The sequence below is a fragment of the Bombina bombina genome, chromosome 4 (assembly GCF_027579735.1).
Source record: "Bombina bombina isolate aBomBom1 chromosome 4, aBomBom1.pri, whole genome shotgun sequence".
Classification (NCBI taxonomy): domain Eukaryota; kingdom Metazoa; phylum Chordata; class Amphibia; order Anura; family Bombinatoridae; genus Bombina; species Bombina bombina.
Window position 1 is genome coordinate 790,849,766 of NC_069502.1, and position 21,106 is coordinate 790,870,871.

Genomic DNA, 21,106 nt, shown 5'->3' on the forward strand with positions numbered 1-21,106 from the left:
CAATCCCCAAGATTATAATAACTATAAAGAGTTATAATCTGTCAAATATGCTTAGCAAAGTAATCCTTTTAGCCCAGAAAAATGTCTACCAGTTTTTTAAGCCCTTATAAAGCCTTTTATTCTTTTGCTTAATCTAAGAAAATGGCTTACCGGTCCCCATAGGGAAAATGACAACCTTCCAGCATTACAAAGTCTTGTTAGAAATGTGGCCAGTCATACCTCAGGCAGAAAAGTCTGCCAACTGCTTCCCCCAACTGAAGTTACTTCATCTCAACAGTCCTGTGTGGAAATAGCAATCGATTTTAGTAACGTTTGCTAAAATCATCTTCCTCTTACAAACAGAAATCTTCTTCTCTTTTCTGTTTCAGAGTAAATAGTACATACCAGCACTATTTTAAAATAACAAACACTTGATTGAAGAATAAAAACTACATTTAAACACCAAAAAACTCTTAGCCATCTCCGTGGAGATGTTGCCTGTGCAACGGCAAAGAGAATGACTAGGGTAGGCGGAGCCTAGGAGGGATCATGTGACCAGCTTTGCTGGGCTCTTTGCCATTTCCTGTTGGGGAAGAGAATATCCCACAAGTAAGGATGACGCCGTGGACCGGACACACCTATGTTGGAGAAATAATCACACAACACAGACTTCACTTGCATTTTTCTGCAAACAGTTCTTTCTATGCATTCCAATCGGGACTGATTTATAGACAGGAAGATCTTGTTCTTTTGAAATCTGCTTGATAGCTCAGGTCTGGTTAAACTGATTAATTTCAGTTTGCTTGGCTTTGCTGCAACACAAGCGGACAGCTCCACCTACTGGCTATTTTAATAAATACACTGCTTCTCAATGCTTTTCAATAGCAGTCACATGACTGGAAAAAAAGGTTGTTATTCTGAAACGGTGTAAATTGAACCGTTGTAAACCGAGGGCCACCTGTATAGCATATTTGTCAAATGTCAAGGGGGTGATACATTTATTTAAAGGGATATAAACCCAATTTTTTTTTTCTTTTGTGATTCAGTCAGAGCATACAATTTAAAAAATAATTCCAATTTACTTCTATTATAAAATGTGCTTAGTTCCCATGGTATTCTTTGTTAAAGAGATACCTAGTTTCTGAAGCACTACATGGCAGGAAATAGTGCAGTCATCTAGTGCTCTTGAAAATATATAACATTCTTGCAAAACTGATGCTCCAGTCACATCCATGCTATTTAACAAAAGATACCAAGAAAACAAAAACATTTGATAATAGAAGTAAATTAAAAAGTTGTTAACATTTACATGATTTATCTGAATCGTGAAAACATTTTTTTGAATTTCATGTCCCTTTAATATTAAAGAGTCAGCAAAAATCATGAGAAGGTGATTGTATACAGCAGAGAATGATTATCCTGCATACCAAGGAACAAGTGAACCAAGAAAATGGGCCCCCCGGAGCTGGGTAAAATTCCATGTTCACTTTTTCTGGGAGAGGTATGAGTCAAAGCCTCACTTCTCCCAGTACAGTCGTACAATTACATAGCCGTACGTTGTTTCAGCTGAGTGCGTACTGACAGTAATGTATATGGGAGCTTCCAACTCTGAATTCAGTGACAAGAGTAACAGCTCTGCTTTGTGCTGCCAGAATAATGCTCCTCCCTCTCTTGCTTTTCTTTCCTTTGCATTACGGAAATCTAAGTCCTCAATGGGCTTAGCCCTGTGTGACAGGCAGTGCTGTATCAACAGTCTGTCCCTTTAACAGTCTTCAACCTTCCTGCTTGAGGAGAATTTATGCAACTGTAGGGTACAGCATTTCACATAGATCACATACTGCACAACAAACTGTATGCTGCCTCATAAGATCTGTAGAAAATCACTAGCTCTCTTGCTCTCTTTTATATAAGGATTTTTTTTTTCGACTTTACTGTAACTATTTTTAAAAGGCAGGGAAGTGCTATAAATTAGTCCCCATATCTAAGGATCTGCCTAATTACCCTAAAATGTATGTATGTAATAAATATCTCTCATGCATAGCCCCCTCTCTTACACAGCCTCCTTCTCACCATCTTAGAATCTATCTCCCTCACACATATAGCCCCCTTCTTACCCTCTTAGCCCCCTATTCCCTCTCAGAACCTCTCTCCCCAATCACAATGACCTTCTCACATTCTTTGCATCTCATCTCAGAATCTCTCTTCCGCACACACAGTCCTTTCTCACACTCTCAGCCCCCTTTCCCTCATACACCTTCCTCCCTCACTGCCTCCCTCTCAGTCCCTTCTTCCTTGCACAGCCCCTTCTCAACCTTTCAGTCCCTTCTCCCTCACACACAGCCTCTTCTCACCCTTTCAGCTGCACTTCCTATCATCATACAGCCCCCTCATCATCATCTCAGCATTCCTCGCTCACTAACAGTCTCTCCTTGCATGCACTCTCAGCTCTATTCTCAGCTCCCCTTACCCTCTCAGCTATCCTCTCCCTCACAAAGCACCCTTCTTAGGCCGCCTCCCCCTCGCACACAACCCTCTGTTCTACTCGTTATACAACCCCAATCCTGACTTGCCCTTCTTATCCCCTTCAAACGCACATTAGATAACAGGCGGCTCTTGTTAGTTGTCAAGTTCCCTCCTGCCTCACACACAACCGATAACTCACTCACAGGCACAGCTCACAAATTTTCTAACTCGGTCCGTCAGCTAAAGTATCGACGATGATGTCACAGCAGCCACGTGACCTCACCGGTCCTACAGCTGGATGGGATCTAGATGCAACTGTGCTCCTACCACAACGTAACAAAGCATAAGTAGCGGTTCTGTACGTGCTTTATATCTGTATATTGTATACTGAAAAGGATACGTGTGAGGCAGAAAGAATCTCTATGATGTTATAGATATGTGTATAGCACACTGTTGGAGGGAGCTGTTTAAATGATATAGCAATAATATCTCTATAATATACATCTGTATTTACTGTGAGGAGAGTCTCTGTATAAAATGTGTGAGGCTGAGAGAACCTCTCAATAATATTATATAATATGTATATAATGTGCAGAGGAGGGGTGTTTTTTTAGACAGGAACCTGCCTATAATATTATGTATCTGTATATAAGGGGGGGGGGGGGGGGACTGTGTGTGTGAGGCAGAGAGGACCTCTGTCTCAATAATATATATTTGTATATAAGGTTCTAGGGATGACATTGAGTGTGTGAGACACAGAGGGGGCCTCTTAATAATATATCACCTATCTCTGTATAAGGTACTTGTACTTATGTATTTCTTTGTATGACCCTTTTAGATTCATCCCCCCCCCCCCCCTGACATACAGCAACTACTCACCCTCTCAGCCCTTCTCTCTTACCAGTGTTAAACAAAAACAAAAAAAAGGCTTTATGATAAGTTATTTGTGTGTGTGTGTGTGTGTGTGTGTGTGTGTGTGGTGTATGTGTATATGTATATGTCCATGTGTGTGATGTGTTTTATGTTATGGTGTAAGTAATAGGTGTATATGTGAGTTGGTCTATGCACGTTTGGGGTATACATGTATACAGATGTATTTCAGGGGTGCAGTTTGTGTTTATATATGTGTATGTGTAATGCTATTATTCATTATTCTCATATCTGTACTTTCTGTCGTGTGTGCTACTGTTGCAGGTCTCAGTGTTACAGAATATCACTGACCATGAGCAAGATGAATAAGAAGCTGCCTGAGCAGATCCTGAATCACATCCTGGAGATTCTCTACCTGCTGACAGGAAAGGTGAGAAAACATCATAAAAACACCACGGTAACCTCCTGCAGTGAAGGCGTGCATTTGTTGCTTAGCAACAAGAGGTGACAGATGCTCAGAGGAAAAGCCTGTGTTTTGTGCAAATACAAAAGTGTAGAGTTGTTCTGGGAATGTCCTGTTGATGAGACAGTTATTTCCCAGAAGCCTTTTATTATTAGTTCTATCATCCCCATATACAGGCCAACAATAGGCAGCTTATGAAGTGATGTCAGGCTTAGGCTAATAAAGAATAAACTTATATTTAAATGGTATAAACAAGTATTAATTTGTGCAGAAGAGGAAGTGCTGTTGTATAGAATGGCGATAAGCATGTGTACATATCTCATATATAGATAATACCTGCACATACACCAGCTAGCTGGTTATATTTCTTGTTATGTCTGTATCACTTGCATTTCTTCACATGACAATACATCCACATTATTACAGAGTGTGTCATGATAAACCTCAGCTCTTACTGGTGCCTTCAGAATTTTTATTATTATATTATTTTTTACTTATTGCTTAGTTACTTACCTTAATTTCCATTTGCCCCAAACACATTTAGCCAATTTATGTTATCAACAATCATATGGATATTAAACTCAAAATTGAATTCCTTAAAAAAAAAAAAAAAATTACATTATACCTAGTGAGGAAATGTTCAGTTCATGGTTTATTTTGCCTGTTTTTTTTCTGTAATTTATCTCTGTTTATGGTGTTTTCTTAATGCACTCAAATATATTGGAATGCAACCTACAGGATCCAGAGATTGATTCTACAACATGTTACACAGTAATTGCTTGATCAATGCAGGAGCTCATTTTTATTTTATTCCTAATTGGCCACAGCAGAGGAGATATCCACAGACCATGCCTCCCAAAATTAAAGATAGGAAGCCACGTACATTGGATGCTATGATGGAAAATACTAGTGAAGGAATAAATATGAGAGCAGACCTACAACCATTAATTACCCAACTTAGTGATATTTTTTTGCCCCAATTCGAATCTCTTAAAATTCAAATATCTAGTTTATCATCAGAATTAAAAGTATTTGCTTATAGACTCACAGAGGTAGAAGATATATTATCTACAGTAGAAGATACCTGTAATAATCACTCACAAAGAGTATTAGACCTTGAAAAGAAAAATATGATTCTGACTACTATGATAGATGATCTAGAAGATCGCTCTAGATGGAGTAATCTAAAAATAATAGGCTTGCCTGAGACAGAACAGTACAAAGACCTTTTACAATTTGCATCAATAACACTTCCCCAAGCTCTGGGTATAGAACAGCTCCAGTTGCCAATACTGGTAGAAAGAGCTCACAGACTGGGACCACCTAGAAGTAGAATTAATGGGAAAAAATATTCACAGACCAATCCTGCTAACATTTTTGAACTTTCAAGATAAAACAAATATTCTCAGAGCATATAGAAAAGTTGAAAATTTTCATATTGGAGAAAATAAAATCTTAGTATTCCAAGATTATTCTACAGACACAGCTTTCAGGAGGAAAGAGATGGCACCCTTCTGTACTAGGTTGATTCAAGAGGGCTTTCTAGCAAAACTACTGTACCCTGCAAAAATTCTTATAGAAGAGAAGGAGGGAACATCTAGATTAGACAATTTAGAGGAAGCCAAAGCTTTTTTAAAAAACATAAGATATCACTCACATAAGAATTTGTGACTTCACATCAGGTATTTCTGAGAATGGTTATTTTGCATGTTAATGTATTTGCTAGACATGGAAAATTTGTATATTGTTTCCAGGATAAACATGCTCTTTATTAAGCTGATGCACATGCTAGAGGAGCTAGCAGATTGTATTTCACTTCGGCTGGAAAAAGTTTTTTGTTGGTTATATGTTAGGTTTGAATGGCTGTATGGTTGTTGGGTTTCCCCCTTTTTTTTTTTTTCCTTCTCTCTGTTTTCTCTCCACCATCCCGCCCCCCCCCCCCCCTCCCCAAGCAAATTTTAAACGCTTTATAAATTAAAGGAAATATTAGATGTCTTTCATGGAATTTGGGGGGTATCACCTCCCCAATTAAAAGGAAAATAATAATTAGACAACTTGGCAAACACAATCCCGATATAGCCCTATTACAAGAAACACATTTAAAAGCGGAGGAAATTGTTAAACTTAAAAGTAAATGGGTTGGGGAGGTGATAGCCACTCCCTGTTCCGGAAGGAAAAAAAAGAGTTGCTGTTCTGATAAACAAAAAATGATCTTATAACATTTTGAATATAACCTTAGACCCCCATGAGAGATGGGTAGTTTTGGAGATACAGGTGGACAGACTTAAATTGGTGATCTGCAATGTGTATGGTCCTAATAATACGGAGCCTAGCTTTTGGAATAGTTTAGTTTATATGTTATCCAAATTTCTTGGACAAAATATAATTTTAGCGGGCGATTTTAATTTAATACCTACAGAAACGTTAGATAAATTTACGCCCACAAACTCTGCCTTTTCTAAACAGAAGGCAAACATTTTTAAACAAGTATGTAAAAACTTTAAGCTTCAGGATATCTGGCGTTTGCAGTACCCAGACACAAGGTCCTTCACCTGTGACTCTAAAAGTCATGGTTCTTTCTCCCGGATAGACTTTTTTTTACTGTCCAGCTCTTTAATCAAATTAGAAGTTAAGGCAGAGATATTTGACATTCTGATTTCAGATCACGCAATTATCTCATTAGATTTACAGCTACAACCAACTCAAAGTAGTGAAAGGAATAACTTCTTCTTTCCAAAATTTTTAGTAGATAATTTAGAATTTAATAACAGGTTAAAACATAAGTGGAGAGAATATGAGTACTTAAATAGAGCGTACAGAGGAAAAATAGAAATATTCTGGGAAGCCTCTAAGGCCTATTTAAGAGGAGATATTAAAGCCTATATGATTTAAAAAAAAAGGAAGCTACAGGAAAGGGAAGTTCAGCTATCTAAACAAGTTCAGAACGCATACCGTAAATATATTAACCTCTTAAGGACATATGACGGAATTTTTCCGTCATAAAACAATTGAGCAAACTGAAAGCTGTGTCCTTAAAGGGTTAATAACCCTTCCAAGCAGCTAAGGGACAAATATAAAACACTTAAAACAGAAAGGGATATTTTTATTAAACAAAAGGTCTCTTGGGAAGAACTTAAAATAAGCACCAAATACAAAGGTCAATACGGGAAATCGGCTAAATTTTTATCCAGGTTAGATAAAGCTAGGAAAAAGTCCAATATAATAGAAGCAATTAATGATGGGATAAATAGAGTTACTGGTCAGACTAAAATTAAAAATGTCTTTCTAGAATATTACCAAAATTTATACGCAGCAAAAGAAATCAGCACCGAGAATAAGAATGAGTTCTGGCACAGGATTATCCCGCCCAAGATATCTCAAGAAGCGGCCATTACTCTTAATAGACCAATAACGAAAGAGGAAGTACTGGAAGTTATAAATAATGCTAAGTCTAATAAATCTCCGGGTCCGGATCAGATACCTGTTGAAATGTATAAAATACTTAGAGTAGAGATAGCAGATATCTTAGTTTCATTGTTTAACGGATACTATATTGATGGTTTAAATATGTCTAAATATTTCTCTGCCTCCATCATATCATTGATTTTGAAAAAAGGGAAAAATCCATTAGATCCTAAGTCATATAGACCTATCTCACTACTCAATGTAGACTATAAGTTATTAACGCATATTCTTGCTAATCGACTAAAATTTTGTCTTGATCCTATTATTCATGTTGATCAAACGGGCTTTATGCATCAAAGATCCTCCACTAAAAATATCCGGAAAGTAGTCTTATTATTAGATCATTTTTGGAATAAAGTATCTGATAGAAAAACAAATAATCAGGATTTTGCATTAATTACAATTAAATTTTTTTGGTTTTTCAGGGCATTTTGCACAATTTATCAAAATTATATATGACCATCCATGGTCCAGTATTTTAATTAATGGCAGCTATACCGCAAATCTATTACTACACAGGGGGACGAGACAGGGCTGCCCACTCTCCCCTTTACTGTTTAATCTTGCAATAGAACCCCTGGCTATTATACTACGGCAAGAACTGCAAGGTATTAGGTTAGGACAAGAAAAACTAGTATTATCCCTATATGCAGATGACCTGCTATTATTCGTTAGAAATACAAAGAGAAATATACCACAGGCCTTAAGTATCATTGATATGTTTAGTTCCTTCTCAGGCTACAAAATTAACGCTAATAAGTCTGAAATTCTCTGGTTACACAAGACTAAAACAAGTATTCAAGAACATCCTTTTCAAGAGTCTTCTAGTATTAACTATCTAGGATTAAATTTCCACGCTGACCCAAATCAATGGTATAAATTAAACTATTCCATTTTTTTCAAAAAAGCTTCAGAGAAATTGCAACAATGGCTTGCCTTTCCCATTTCCCTTTCTGCTAAAGTGATGATCATAAAAACTATCTTGTTCCCTCAATTAATGTATATAATGCAAAACTTACCATTATTTATAAAGGGTCAAGATATAAAAAGATTCAATAGAGAGTGCGCCAATTTTTTATGGAATAATAAGAGACACATGTTATCCATAGCAAAACTAACACTTGGATTTGAAGATGGTGGTCTATCCTTTCCAGATATTAAAAAGTATAATATTGCTGCGCTAGCCCGCTTTGCAATTGACTGGTTAGCAGAGGCCAACCACCTTACACATTTCTATATTGAGGAACAATTGACCGCGCCATATACATTGAAAGCTTTGTTGCACTGTCCAATATAACAGTTTCCAAATGATATTAAAAGCATGACATTAATACGTAACACTATTGAAGCATGGCAAAAACTAAACAAATCGCTTAATCTAAACTTTGAGATATCTCCATTCCTCCCAATACGAGGTAATCCAAAATTCACTTAACCAAACAAAAGAAAAACCCCAAACAGCGCTCAAACAGCACTTCGTAACTAGTTTTGATTCTCAACTCACATAGTGTACATGTGGACAGTACCTTTAAGCTCGAAAGTGGCTCTTCAGCTCGTTTGGCTCGTGCTCCGGTCCCGGTGCTCTCCGGCGTATGGAGCTTAAGCGGACTTCCGGTTACGGTCTGTCTCCTCCCACATGGGTCCGCACTCTGATACGTCACAATGAGGTACTGTGGCTGTGTCTAAGTAGTGTATAGCTATAGCGTTAGCCCGCAAACCGCCAACAGACTTGCTGGTCTGTATTAAGGAATCAGTAGTAAAACAAAAAAAGGCGAGGCTGGGCAAGCAGAAAAATTTAAAACTTTTTTTTTTTTTACACTTTTCTTTTTCTTTCTTTTTTGGTGTGGTAGGGGTTAACTATTTGATTGCTGCATATGATGTCAGAGTGAATTTGTAATTTAAGGGGCCTGTGAGCTTTGAGCAGCACAGTCTATGAGTAAGGCAGGAGCCGAAACATGTAAGATTGCTGCTGCTCAAGCTCATTCTGACCCATACTGCATGCTATTTTTGCATTTTATTTAACCTTTCTTTTTGGCAATAAACGTTAATTTTTCTGCTTGCCCAGCCTCGCCTTTTTTTGTTTTACTACTGAATCCAAAATTCACCCCTGGTTTATCTTACGAAGTTTACAATGTCTGGGCACAAAAAGGTCTATTAAATGTATATCAATGTTTAAATAATCACCTTCAAATAAGAACGTTCGAGGATATCGCTAGAGAATTTTGTCTTTCAAATAAAAAATTTTATGCTTACCTCCAGATCAGACATTTCATTACAGAAAGCAAAATATCAAATTTAGAAACCGAAGGGTGGCGGAAAATTGAAAAATATCTAACGATCTATAAAACAGGTAAACATAGTTTACTATATAAAATCATACTTGCAAAACAGGGTCAATTAATAATCAATAGCCTTTTTGAGAATTGGAACACCCTCTTCAAGGACATCTCCGTAGATACATTGAATGAAAGCTTTAAATGAATTAAAAGTGCCATTATTTCCATAGCCTGGAAAGAATCACATATAAAGTTACTTAATAATGCCTATCTGACACCTATGAAAATGTCTAAATGGCATATCAATTCCTCCAATAATTGTCCTAGCTGTAATAACGTAAATGCAGATATAGTACATTGCTTCTGGGATTGCCCCAAAATTATGCAGTTTTGGACCAAAGTCGAGTTTTGGATTAATAAGGTGTTAGATAATAGAATAAAAATTATACCTAAACATATTTTCTTTCTCTTTTCCACAGAGACTAATGGATACAATGTTAACCTTATTAATACAGCGATTATGCTGGGGCGTAATCTAATATTAAAAAATTGGAAAAGCAAAAAGGCCCCCTCAATGCCATGCTTTATAAATTGAATACACTCCCAGCTAATTTTCGATCAAATGAGTATATCAGCTTCACAAAAGAAAAAGATTACATTTTTTTCAAAATGGTTAAGAGTTATTTTATCTTACCCACGTGACATTCAATTTTCCCTTATCTCCAATTTCCGAAGAACAGATTACTTCAAAAACCTGATTCTGACAGGGGTCTTTCAAACTGAATGGTATTGATCCCTGATGAAGTTAGAGGCCGAGAGGAGACCATAGATGGAGAGAAGGGCATATCGGGAGGGGCGGCTGGGGTGGGGAGACATACGAGAGAAGAATAGGGATAGGGTATTCCCCCCCCCCTTCTTTTTGTTTTTGTTTTCTTTTTCCCCCCTTTTTTTTTTTGTCTTTTTGAATGAATGGGCCTTGCCCTCTCTCATAGCAGAGGGATAAGGCAGACAAGTTAAAATATTTGGAAAATGCAAAAGGGTACTAGACTATATTATTTTTGAACCTCACTGTTAGAAAAAGATAGATTTATGAATACCATTGAATGTTCTAAATAAGATGTTCTTGTTTTTTCTTCAAGTTGTACTCGTTTTGTTTCAATAAAGCGTTTAAAAAAAAAAAGGAGATATTTAAAATAGAAAATACAAATTTTAAAAAGTTTTCATTTTACTTCTATTATCAAATTTGCTTTTGTTCTCTAGTTATTCTTTGCTGAAAAGATATCTAGATAGGTATTGCGCCCACGTCTGCAGCACTACATGACAGGAAATAGTGCTGCCATCTAGTGCTTTTGCTAATGTACAACATTGTTGTAAAACTGCTTCCATATAGTGCTGCAGACACGTGCACACTCCTTCCTGCTTTTCAACAAAGGATAACAAGAAAACTAATTTGATAATAGAAGTAAATTGGAAAGTTGTTTAAAATTGCATGTTATTATTCTATGTTATTATTATACTTTATTTATGAAGCGCCAACATGTTCCGCAGCGATGTCTATGGGTACAATTCATATAAATAAAACAATGATATAAAACTTGTAAGAGACAAGACAAAATTTGACAAACACATAAAGGAGGAATTATGTCCGCCAGACTTTGATAAATTGGCCCCATTGGGCGGTAGTTTTCAGGAGAATTAGGGTCAAGGGTGGGTTTTTTGAGTATGGGAGTGACCTTTGCATGTTTGAAAGAAGATGGGAATGAACCGGTAGAGAGAGATAGGTTAAAGATGTGAGTAAGAGCAGGAGTGAGAGTGGAAGACAGAGAGGGTATTAGATCTAAATCATGAAAGAAAATGTTTGAATTTTATTTCCTTTTAAAGGGATAGAAAGGTCAAAATTGATGTGTGCATAAATGGATTTCAGTTTTGAATAGAATCTTTTTTTGCAGTATACTTTTTATTACCAAAAACACTTCTAGTAAAAGATATTACTGTTTTTCAGCAGCATACGCAGATATGCTGTGATTGCCCTGTGCACCAGCATTCAAACGCCACACGTTCTCAGAGAGTCAGCAGCGGTTTATATGGCACAAATAAAATCTTCTCTGATTGCAATACAAAAAACCACCATTCTCTAAGGACGGCATGGTGTTTAAATCTTGATGCTCTAGTCACACACAACATATGCAAGTATGCAGCTGAAATGGTAAAATCTTTTACTAGAAGCACCCATGCTCATTTCAATTTTGACATTTCTATACCTTTAAAGGTACAGTGTACTTTAAAATTGTTTTTTCCTTAATGTGTTTCCAATGACATGTTTTATAGTATGAGGAATTACTTATTTAGTTTTATTTTTGTATAGGACATCTCTTGTTTTGTTCTTTGAAACCACAACCCAATAAAATAGGTTGTGCTTGCAGGGAAATCAGATCTTATGATATCATGTATGTACACATACATGCTTGTTGATATTATCTCTGTCTGTATACCAAAACCCAATATTTAGAAGAACAATTGGAAATTAACATTTGATTGTATACTATTTCCCACTTGAAGTGTAATTTGTTCTGCTGGTTATTTTTACACAGCCTTTCTATAGTCTATACTTAAGTATATAAACGTTCAGTATAGGTAGGGATACCACAGGCAAAATCAACTATTTTAAATGCTGAAATAAACGTAATGGAGCTTTTTGTAAACAATTTAATACACTACTGGACACTAAGTTTTAGACAGGTGTTCACAGTGGCCATACAAGGTGATTGTCTTGTCATGTGACCATGATGAGATGGAGAATATGATAACTGGATACACACCTGGATGTGACAAGGGTCAGTGAGTCTGATGTTTTATTTTTCACTCTTACAGCGGGTGAGTAACTCACTGACAGCGAATCACATGACCGGGGACAAGATGACGACAGAGAGGATACTGACCCACACCCTGCAGATCCTGTACCTGCTGACAGGGGAGGTGAGAGCTGATGTAATATGTCATAATAACAGCTGCATGTAACTGTGACCGGTTGTTTATTTACATGTGTTAAATGGACATTAAACTGCTGGGTACAACTACACTAGCAGGTTACTACTTACCATCTTATTGCTTTCCCTCCTCGGCCTGCAGCTCTCTTTAAAGCCATTTTCTTATTTTAACATCTTATACATATCAGATAGTAAAGCTCCACATCTTCACACTGGGTGCCTCCATCTTGTAACTCTGGTATTCTTCGTGGCAGAAACAGTGCACATTCACAGATCAGTGACATTGTTGTATTTTTGACAAGTGATATTGTGCACTACAGTTTAGAGTACAACATAAAGAGAGGAGACATTACATTTTTGAAGCGGCTGTATTACTCATTATTCCTGAGTTCTTTATATTCGTGTGTGTGTGTGCTTACATTTGTTTATGCAAACATGTTAAAGGGACAGTCTACACCAGAATTTTTATTGTTTAAAAAGATAGATAATCCCTTTATTACCCATTCCCCAGTTTGGATAACCAACACAGTTATATTAATACACTTTTTACCTTCGTGATTACCTTGTATCTAAGCCTTTGCAGACTGCCCCCTTATTTCATTTCTTTTGACAGACTTGCATTTTAGCCAATCAGTGCTGACTCCTAGGTAACTCATGAGCACAATGTTATCTATATGGCACACATAAACTAACGCCCTTTAGTTGTGAAAAACAGTCAAAATGCATTCAGATAAGAGGCGGCCTTCAAGGGCTAAGAAATTAGCATATGAGCCTACCTAATTTAGCTTTCAACTAATACCAAGAGAACAAAGCAAAATTGATGATAAAAGTAAATTGGAAAGTTGTTTAAAATTCCATGCCCTATCTGAATCATGAAAGTTTATTTTTGACTAGACTGTAAGGGATTTCAGTGATGAGGCAGTTTATTGTAATGGGGGATCTGGCAGTTTAGGGGTTGTATGTGATGGCTATATAGATCACAGCTCGTTAAACTGTGGGTCGTAACCCTAATTTGGGGGTTGCAAAAAAATTCAGGGAAGCCCGTGTAAGAAGGGGCCTCCGGATTCCACAAAATGTCAGCGATCGCGCATGCGCTATTAAAACGCAGGCGATCTTAAGGCCGGTCTTAGAATTGTACGACCTGTGCCATAGCACAGGGCACACACTCCAACTGTTGGCTGGCTGCCTGCTTCCTCCCAGCACTCCCTCTTCCCTCATCCGCGGCAGCGCTGGGAGGAAGTGATCATATGTCACTTCCTCCCAGAGCACTGTGCTGCTCAGGAGAGAAGAGGGAGCCCTGCAGAAAAGGTCCTTGCCCAACAGGTGTACAAGAGGGGGGGAGAGGAGGAGCTGAAAGAATATGGGGGTAGTCTAAGCACTGAAAGATGGATGGGGGGTATAAGCATGGGTATGAGAATGGGATGGGTGGTATGAATATGAAGGGGGAGTATAGAAGGGGCAGTAAGCATTGAAGAGGGAGTATGGGTATGGAAGGGGGTATGAATATGAAGGGGGAGTATGGAAGGTGCAGGGGAGTGATCATGGAAGGGGGGAGTATGAGCATTGAAGGGGGGAGTATGACTGAAGGGGGAGTATGAAGGGGGAGTATGGAAGGGGCAGGGGAGTGAGCATGGAATGGGGGAGTATGGAAGGGGCAGGGGAGTGAGCATGGAAGGGGGGGTAGTATGAGCATGAAGGGGCGAGTATGAGTATGATTTATTATCAGTAAATGTTTGATTTGTATACCTATGTTATATACCCGGGTCACGTAAAAATATCTCACGCAAAAAGAGGCTACGAGTGGAAAAAGTTTAATAAGCCCTGATATAGATAATGGTAACAGTTTACAGCAGTTTTTAAAAATAATTTAAAAAAAAACACTTTATTATTGTGTGCATGTGGCAATCAGCTTCTGATAGTATGGTGAATTTGGCTAGCATACTAATTAGTCTAAACCATTAAAAGACTGTTATATGCTAATTTATCTGCTCACAAAAAACTCTTTAATTAAGGGCTAGATTACAAATGAAGCTCTATTTATTGCTCCCAATTGCGTGTTAACTCAGTTAGATGTTTTTAGATAGTTTTGTCAGATGTTACTATGGTATACTGAAGTATAATTACAAGCATTTCATAAGTGTCAAAGTCTTTTATTGACAATTACATTAAGTTTATGCAAAGAGTCAATATTTGCAGTGGTGACCCTTCTTTTTCAAGAACTCTGCAATTTGCCCTGACATGCTGTCAATCAACTTCTGGGCCACACACTGACTGATGGCAGCCCATTCTTGCATAATCAATGCTTGGGGGCAGATTTATTAAACCTCTGTCCATCATGATCCGCTCAGCGGATCATGTCCTCCGGCATCGCTGAATGCCGACAGCATACATTGTCGGCATTTAGTTCTGGTGAACTGCTTGTGCAATGCTGCCCCCTGCAGATTCGTGGCTAATCGGCCACTAGCAGGGGGTGTCAATCAGCCCAATTGTATCTGATCGGGTTGATTGCTGTCCGCCCAGAGGCGGCGGACCAGTTGAGGATTGACCACAAGTTCTCAGTGGGATTAAGGTCTGGGGAGTTTCCTGGCCATGGACTCAACATTTTTATGTTTTGTTCCCCAAGCCAATTAGTTATTATTAGTTTTCCATGCTATAAAAGGCATTGTTCATCACCAAACTGTTCTTGGATGGTTAGGAGAAGTTGCACTTTTGTTTTTGTATCATTCTTTATTCATGGTTGTGTTCTTAGGCAAAATAGTGAGTGAGCCCACTCCCTTGGCTGAGAAGCAACCCCACACATGAATGGTCTCAGGATGCTTTACTGTTGGGATGACACAGGACTGATGGTAGCGCTCACCATTTCTTCTCCTGACAAGTTTTTTTCCGGATGCCCCAAACAACCGTAAAGGGGATTCATCTGAGAAAATTACTTTACCCCAGTCCTCAGCAGTCCAATCCCTGTACCGTTTGCAGAATATCAGTCTTTCTCTGATATTTTTACTGGAGAGAAGTGGTTTCATTGCTGCCCTTCTTGACACCAGGCCATCCTCCAAAAGTCTTTGCCTCACTGTGCGTGCAGATGCACTCACACCTGTCTGCTGCCATTCCTGAGCAAGCTCTGCACTGGTGGTGCCCTGATCCCCCAGCTAGAATCAACTTTAGGAGACTGTCCTGGCGCTTGCTGGACTTTCTTGGGCGCCCTGAAGCCTTCTTCACAACAATTGAACCTCTCTCCTTGAAGTTCTTGATGATCCGATAAATGGTTGATTTAGGTGCAATATTAGTAGCAGCAATATCCTTGTCTATGAATCCCTTTTTGTGCAAAGCAATGATGACTACACGTGTTTCCTTGCAGGTAACTATGGTTAACAGAGTAAGAACAATGATTTCAAGCACCACCCACCTTTTAAGGCTTCCAGTCTGTTATTCTAACTCAATCAGCATGACAGAGTGGTCTCCAGCCTTGTCCTCGTCAACACTGACACCTGTGTTAACGAGAGAATCACTGACATTGTGTCAGCTGGTCCTTTTGTGGCCATTGTCAAAACTTTTGGTTAGGACTATATATCTTATTTTTTTTTATCCTGAATTCCTGAGAGTGCATTTTTTGCTGTTGTGTATATATATTCAAATAAATATATATCCTATATTATAAAAGGCCAGGTATGTTTGTCCGATGCAGTCATGTGCAGTAAATACTACAGCACGAGACAAACATACCTGGCCGTAAGGAAGGATCATCAGTAACCGCTGTGAGGACAGCAAAGAGGGTGAGCGGGAGGGGGCGGAGGCAGGAGTGGGCGGTGCCGGGACCGCTGCATTGCAGAAAATAGCACATATTCACAGGCTTTAGGACTAGTATATATATATATATATATATATATATTAAGACATGGCCGTGATAAACCCAATATTGCTCGCATATAACTATTAGCGCGCCACTCGTAATCTGGCCCTAAATGTTTTTAACCAATGACTAATACTAAATCAAGCAATACTGATGGAGCGAGGTCAAGAACAAAGCTGTGCACAACACACATTCAGTATTACTTGACTTATAATCTACCCAGTCTTGTTTGGGTAAGTGGGCGCATATAAATCTTATGGGTCAGATTCTATGTTTTAAGATTGGAAATTTTGTTGTATAGTGCACCATTACCCCATTACCCAACAATAGCATTAACTTGCTGACCAGAGAGATGAGCACTTCTAGGGAATGTGACATTATCAATTTTATTAAAGAAAAAAGTAAACCGAGGGAAGGAGTGGGATCAGAAAAAGGGAAATCTAGAAAATAGGTTTAGTGCACACGCATAGTTTAGCCAGTAACTCATTAAAACGTAACTTTTAATGTCATTGTAATAAAAAGTCAATTTCATTAAGCTAAATGTTAAAAACCAAAAACTCTGAAACTAGTTAGCAATTTGTTCAAATTGGCAGTAAAAATTCAAGCAAAAAGGAGCAATTCAAGAATCACAAAACTATAACCTAGATGTCGCCCTCTGAATATTCCTGGCTGATAACAGGAACCACGGCATCAGTTAGGAAGGTGACTCTGATAGATAATAAAGCAAATGTGTCTCCTGTCCTGTCATAATAATTGATTGGGGGAGCCTTTTTGGTAATTAATATCAGCTCCATTTTGTAACTACAATTCATTCATCACCTACTGGATTCAGACTTTTTGGTTTTCAACATTTAGCTTAATGATATTTCCTTTTTTTACAATTACATTAAAAGTTAAGATTTAATAAATAACTGGCTAAACCAGAGCATGATTATTCTGGGCATCACAGCCCACAGGTGCCTTCAAAATTGTGTCTGGGGGGGCGGAGCTAACTAGCAGAGCGAGCAGACGTGTGTGTCTGTAGCTCCGCTACCAAAGTACAGTTTTAAGTCTCTTTTTCTCCGCTATCCACACAGAATACCTTAAAATTGTGGTGTCTAGGTAGGCAATTACAGCTCTCTACCCCAGTGACATAGATTATTGCCCAGGAGATCGTTAATCTGTGTGGAGGGGTCTCCCCACTGCCCTACCACTGAGGCCTTGGAGTCGGAAAGCCCTTTTCTCCCCGCTGGGATCTCGGTGTTCTCCCTGATAGCGCAGAGAAGCAGGGGGCCTGGAGGAGGTTGACCTACCGTTCTGCCTACTTGGCGGTCTCGCTGTGGATATCGGAGACCAGAGGAGCGGGTGGAGCCCTGGTTAGCGCACGGCCTATGTGTCTTAGAAGACACAGCGGCAGACTGCCTCCGCTTCAGCCACTTTAGACGTCCACGCTTCGGCTTTACGCTGAACGGATGGACTCCTTGGCTATACAGAGCTCTTCAAAGGGAGATCCGGACGTTCCCCGCAACTGGGAGTGAGGTCTTCTTGCTTTTGGCGCGAACCGCCATCTTCCTCAGTATCGTAAGTGCGCAACACCTCACGCCCACATCTACACTAGGCCTCTATCACCCCATGCTCTACTGGGCCTCCAGAACTCAAATAGATCAAACGATCCTGCAAGGGGGTGAGGTGATTACCCAGGAATCACAGGGGACTTTATATATTCACTCTTAAATCCTTCCATACCCGGATTCAAAGGCCATAAATTTAAATTCCGGCCCTCACTTGTTACTTCTGGGGCCTGCAGTGACTGGGGATTATCAACTAAGAGGACAACTTGGCACTATAAGTCACATCACCCAGCATACATACCTACTGCTTAACAGCTGTTTTTCACAGTTAAAGAGACAAAGGGGGCCTATAGTAAATAAATCTACCTGTTAGGCCCTACTTGCCAGAAAACAAGGAATAACAACAAACATACTTATACCAAAGTAGGTGAGAACCCTTATGCAGACCATTATATTGTATTACAGGCACACAGACACTGTGTATTATTGGCGCCTCTCCTCCCTTTCCCGCCGGCGCACTTGCCTGCTTGTCATACCCCCACACCTTCTCCCACATCGCTCTGAGGGAGCACCTCCCCAGGAGAGGAGGCCTGACCATCTTGTACTGGGACACTGGTTCCCCCACTATCCTTTTCCTTTTTTGGCATATGTTGAAAGTCTAATTATGCTGGAGTAAACACTATAAGCACGGGGTGCCGGGCACATTTTCCCGCACTCATCTAATCTATAATTTCTTTGGAATTTGTAACCAACCTATACCATATCTGCTTCACTGACACAGCTCCCTACTGTTCTAAATGACACACTCTCAAAAGAAAAACAGAAACAGGCAGATAACCCTAAGAGGACGTTAGCAGATCATTTCAACAGCAAAATTCTGCCAGACCAGGAAGGATCTGATGAAGATTCTAGGGAATCGATATCCTCATTCAAAGGTAAGGTAATCAATAAGATGAAATATCACTCTACAGATATGCCCACGTTCTCACATTCCTCCATTATGGAGTCCATTAAAGCTTTATCTGACAAAATGGACATTCATTATGCTTCCTTAAAGCAAGACCTCAAAACATCTGTCATAGAACTCAAAATAGACATATCGTCACTGGGGGAATGTACAGAAACACTTGAAAGAAAGCATGAAGACCTTGCAGTCAATCATGACCTATACTCAATCCCTATCTGACATGATAACAGATTTAGAATCTAAACTAGCTGACCTTGAAGACAGGTCATGCCGCAATAACATTAGAATTCAAGGAATACCGGAGGATGTAGGCACTGCTGATCTGCCTAATTTTCTCCTGGGCCTATTCAAGGAGCTCCTGGGATCCCTGCAAGATTATGACCCTCTTATTGATAGGGCTCACAGAGCTCTCTGCCCAAGAAATTTGAGTTATGATACTCCAAGAGATGTCATCATCCGACTACATTATTATACCTTTAAAGAGAAGTTACTCAGGGCATCCTTTCTTAACAAAACTTTGAAGGAACCCTACCAGGCACTGCAGATCTATCCTGATCTCTCCCCACACACGCTTGCAAGAAGGCATGCATTTCAACAGGTCGCGCAATCTCTCCGAAAGAATAGCGTTAAGTACAGGTGGGGATTTCCAGTGAAGATTTTCTTTCAGCATGATGACCACTCATACATTATCTCCACGCCGAAACAGGGGATGAAACTTCTTGAGTCTATGGGTCTGTTTCATTCACCCGAACAAAATAACAAACCTATGGACAGCTCCAGACAACTCAACACTGCAGCTCCAGAATGGCAACCACTACCTAAACGGCCCCAACAACAGCCCAAGCGGAAGGACAGGCCAGAAACTAGAGATGACTCTTGAACCTCAGACGTCTGACCAATTGGAATCTTAAAATAATGATGCTTTCCCGCAATAGGGAATGCTACAAGGACTTGGGACTATACGTATCCTTTTACTTAATAGTCTCTCTTGTTTTATGTTCTTTGTTTACTGTTTATGTTTTAATTCTCTGTTTCCTGGATGCATGGGTTGTAGTATTGTTACAGGTCTCTACAGGAATATCGGTCTAGAGGGGATTACTGATCATGGACTCTCCAGTGGACAGTGAGACCCGCCAGCAGGAATCTCTCCTCCCAGAGGCATGGACTGTGATACCTTCATGGCTGTGAGGTTATATATTAAGTCACTTTTGTGATTCACACACCCTCCACTAGCTAACTTAGATCTGTCATTATTTATATGTCTCCTTCATGAATACCACCCATATTACCTTAGATAACCCAGTTTTATGATCAGAGATTTTGACGTGGGCCTTCAAAGAGAGCCTACTAAGGCAGACAGCCTACTACATAGTTCTAGTCTCCTGCTTCATATTCCCCTAGTAGCAACTTTCATAATATGACATCCTATCATTAGACCTTCCATAGTTGCCCACCCCTTCAAACAACCTTATCACTTTCCCCAAGCACAGGTCTCCTATACTCACTACTAACTGCTAGACTGTATTGTTTCATCACCGTGAGTTTACTCAGTTGATGATACAATTCACATACCCTCGCATTGGCTAATCTATCTCTATCATTGTTTATTTATTTTACTTATGATTGCCGCCCATGCTACTCTCATAGCCTAGTCTCACTACTAGAGGTCTCGACATTGGCTTTTTTAGGATGTATACTAACATAGACGACTAGTCACACAATGCTAGACCTCTATCTCGAATACCCTCTATTAGATACTTTTTTTAGGTCAGGTATACCCGCACTAGGCTTTACATGGTTACTCCCTCCTACGGATAGCGTTGTAGCTACCCTATATAATAGGTCTTATCTGCCCTTAACATGCATAGTGTTTCCCTATCCGCGTAATGGTATACAAATATTACCTTAACTCCTCATCAAAACCCATGACCCTATTAATAGGCTTCCTTAGGGAAACTGGGTTATTTTGTTTCAGAAGTCTACTAGTCTATGTTAATTAAATTGTTTCATTATATTCACGGTTTAATGATTTTATTACTGGTATTTGGTAATTATTGTTTGCATATAAAAACCTTTTTTTGGGCCCATCCTCACCTCATTTCCACCCTTCATCCATATTAAACCTGGGAACCCTGCGAAAAAATCTCCTTAAATGCATGATAAGGTTTATAGTACTCTAGCTAAGGGTCAGCCAAATATATCACCACTCAGATCCGGGTAGAAGTATCGAATACCCTCC

General features: G+C 39.2%; 2 protein-coding genes across 2 annotated transcripts in view; one reads left to right on the forward strand and one right to left on the reverse strand.

Annotated features, from left to right (window-relative positions):
- Positions 1 to 2,688, reverse strand: part of LOC128656982 (gastrula zinc finger protein XlCGF66.1-like) — a 40,887-nt gene extending 38,199 nt beyond the window's left edge. Inside the window, exon 1 of the mRNA XM_053711192.1 lies at positions 2,646 to 2,688. The gene's annotated coding sequence lies outside the window, so the exon portion shown is untranslated. The remainder of the gene's footprint in view (positions 1 to 2,645) is intronic.
- Positions 2,674 to 21,106, forward strand: part of LOC128656983 (gastrula zinc finger protein XlCGF66.1-like) — a 44,331-nt gene continuing 25,898 nt past the window's right edge. The window contains exons 1-3 of the mRNA XM_053711193.1: positions 2,674 to 2,800; positions 3,637 to 3,742; positions 12,388 to 12,492. Of these exons, the coding sequence (XP_053567168.1) occupies positions 3,665 to 3,742; positions 12,388 to 12,492 (183 nt within the window). The 5' untranslated portion in view covers positions 2,674 to 2,800; positions 3,637 to 3,664. The remainder of the gene's footprint in view (positions 2,801 to 3,636; positions 3,743 to 12,387; positions 12,493 to 21,106) is intronic.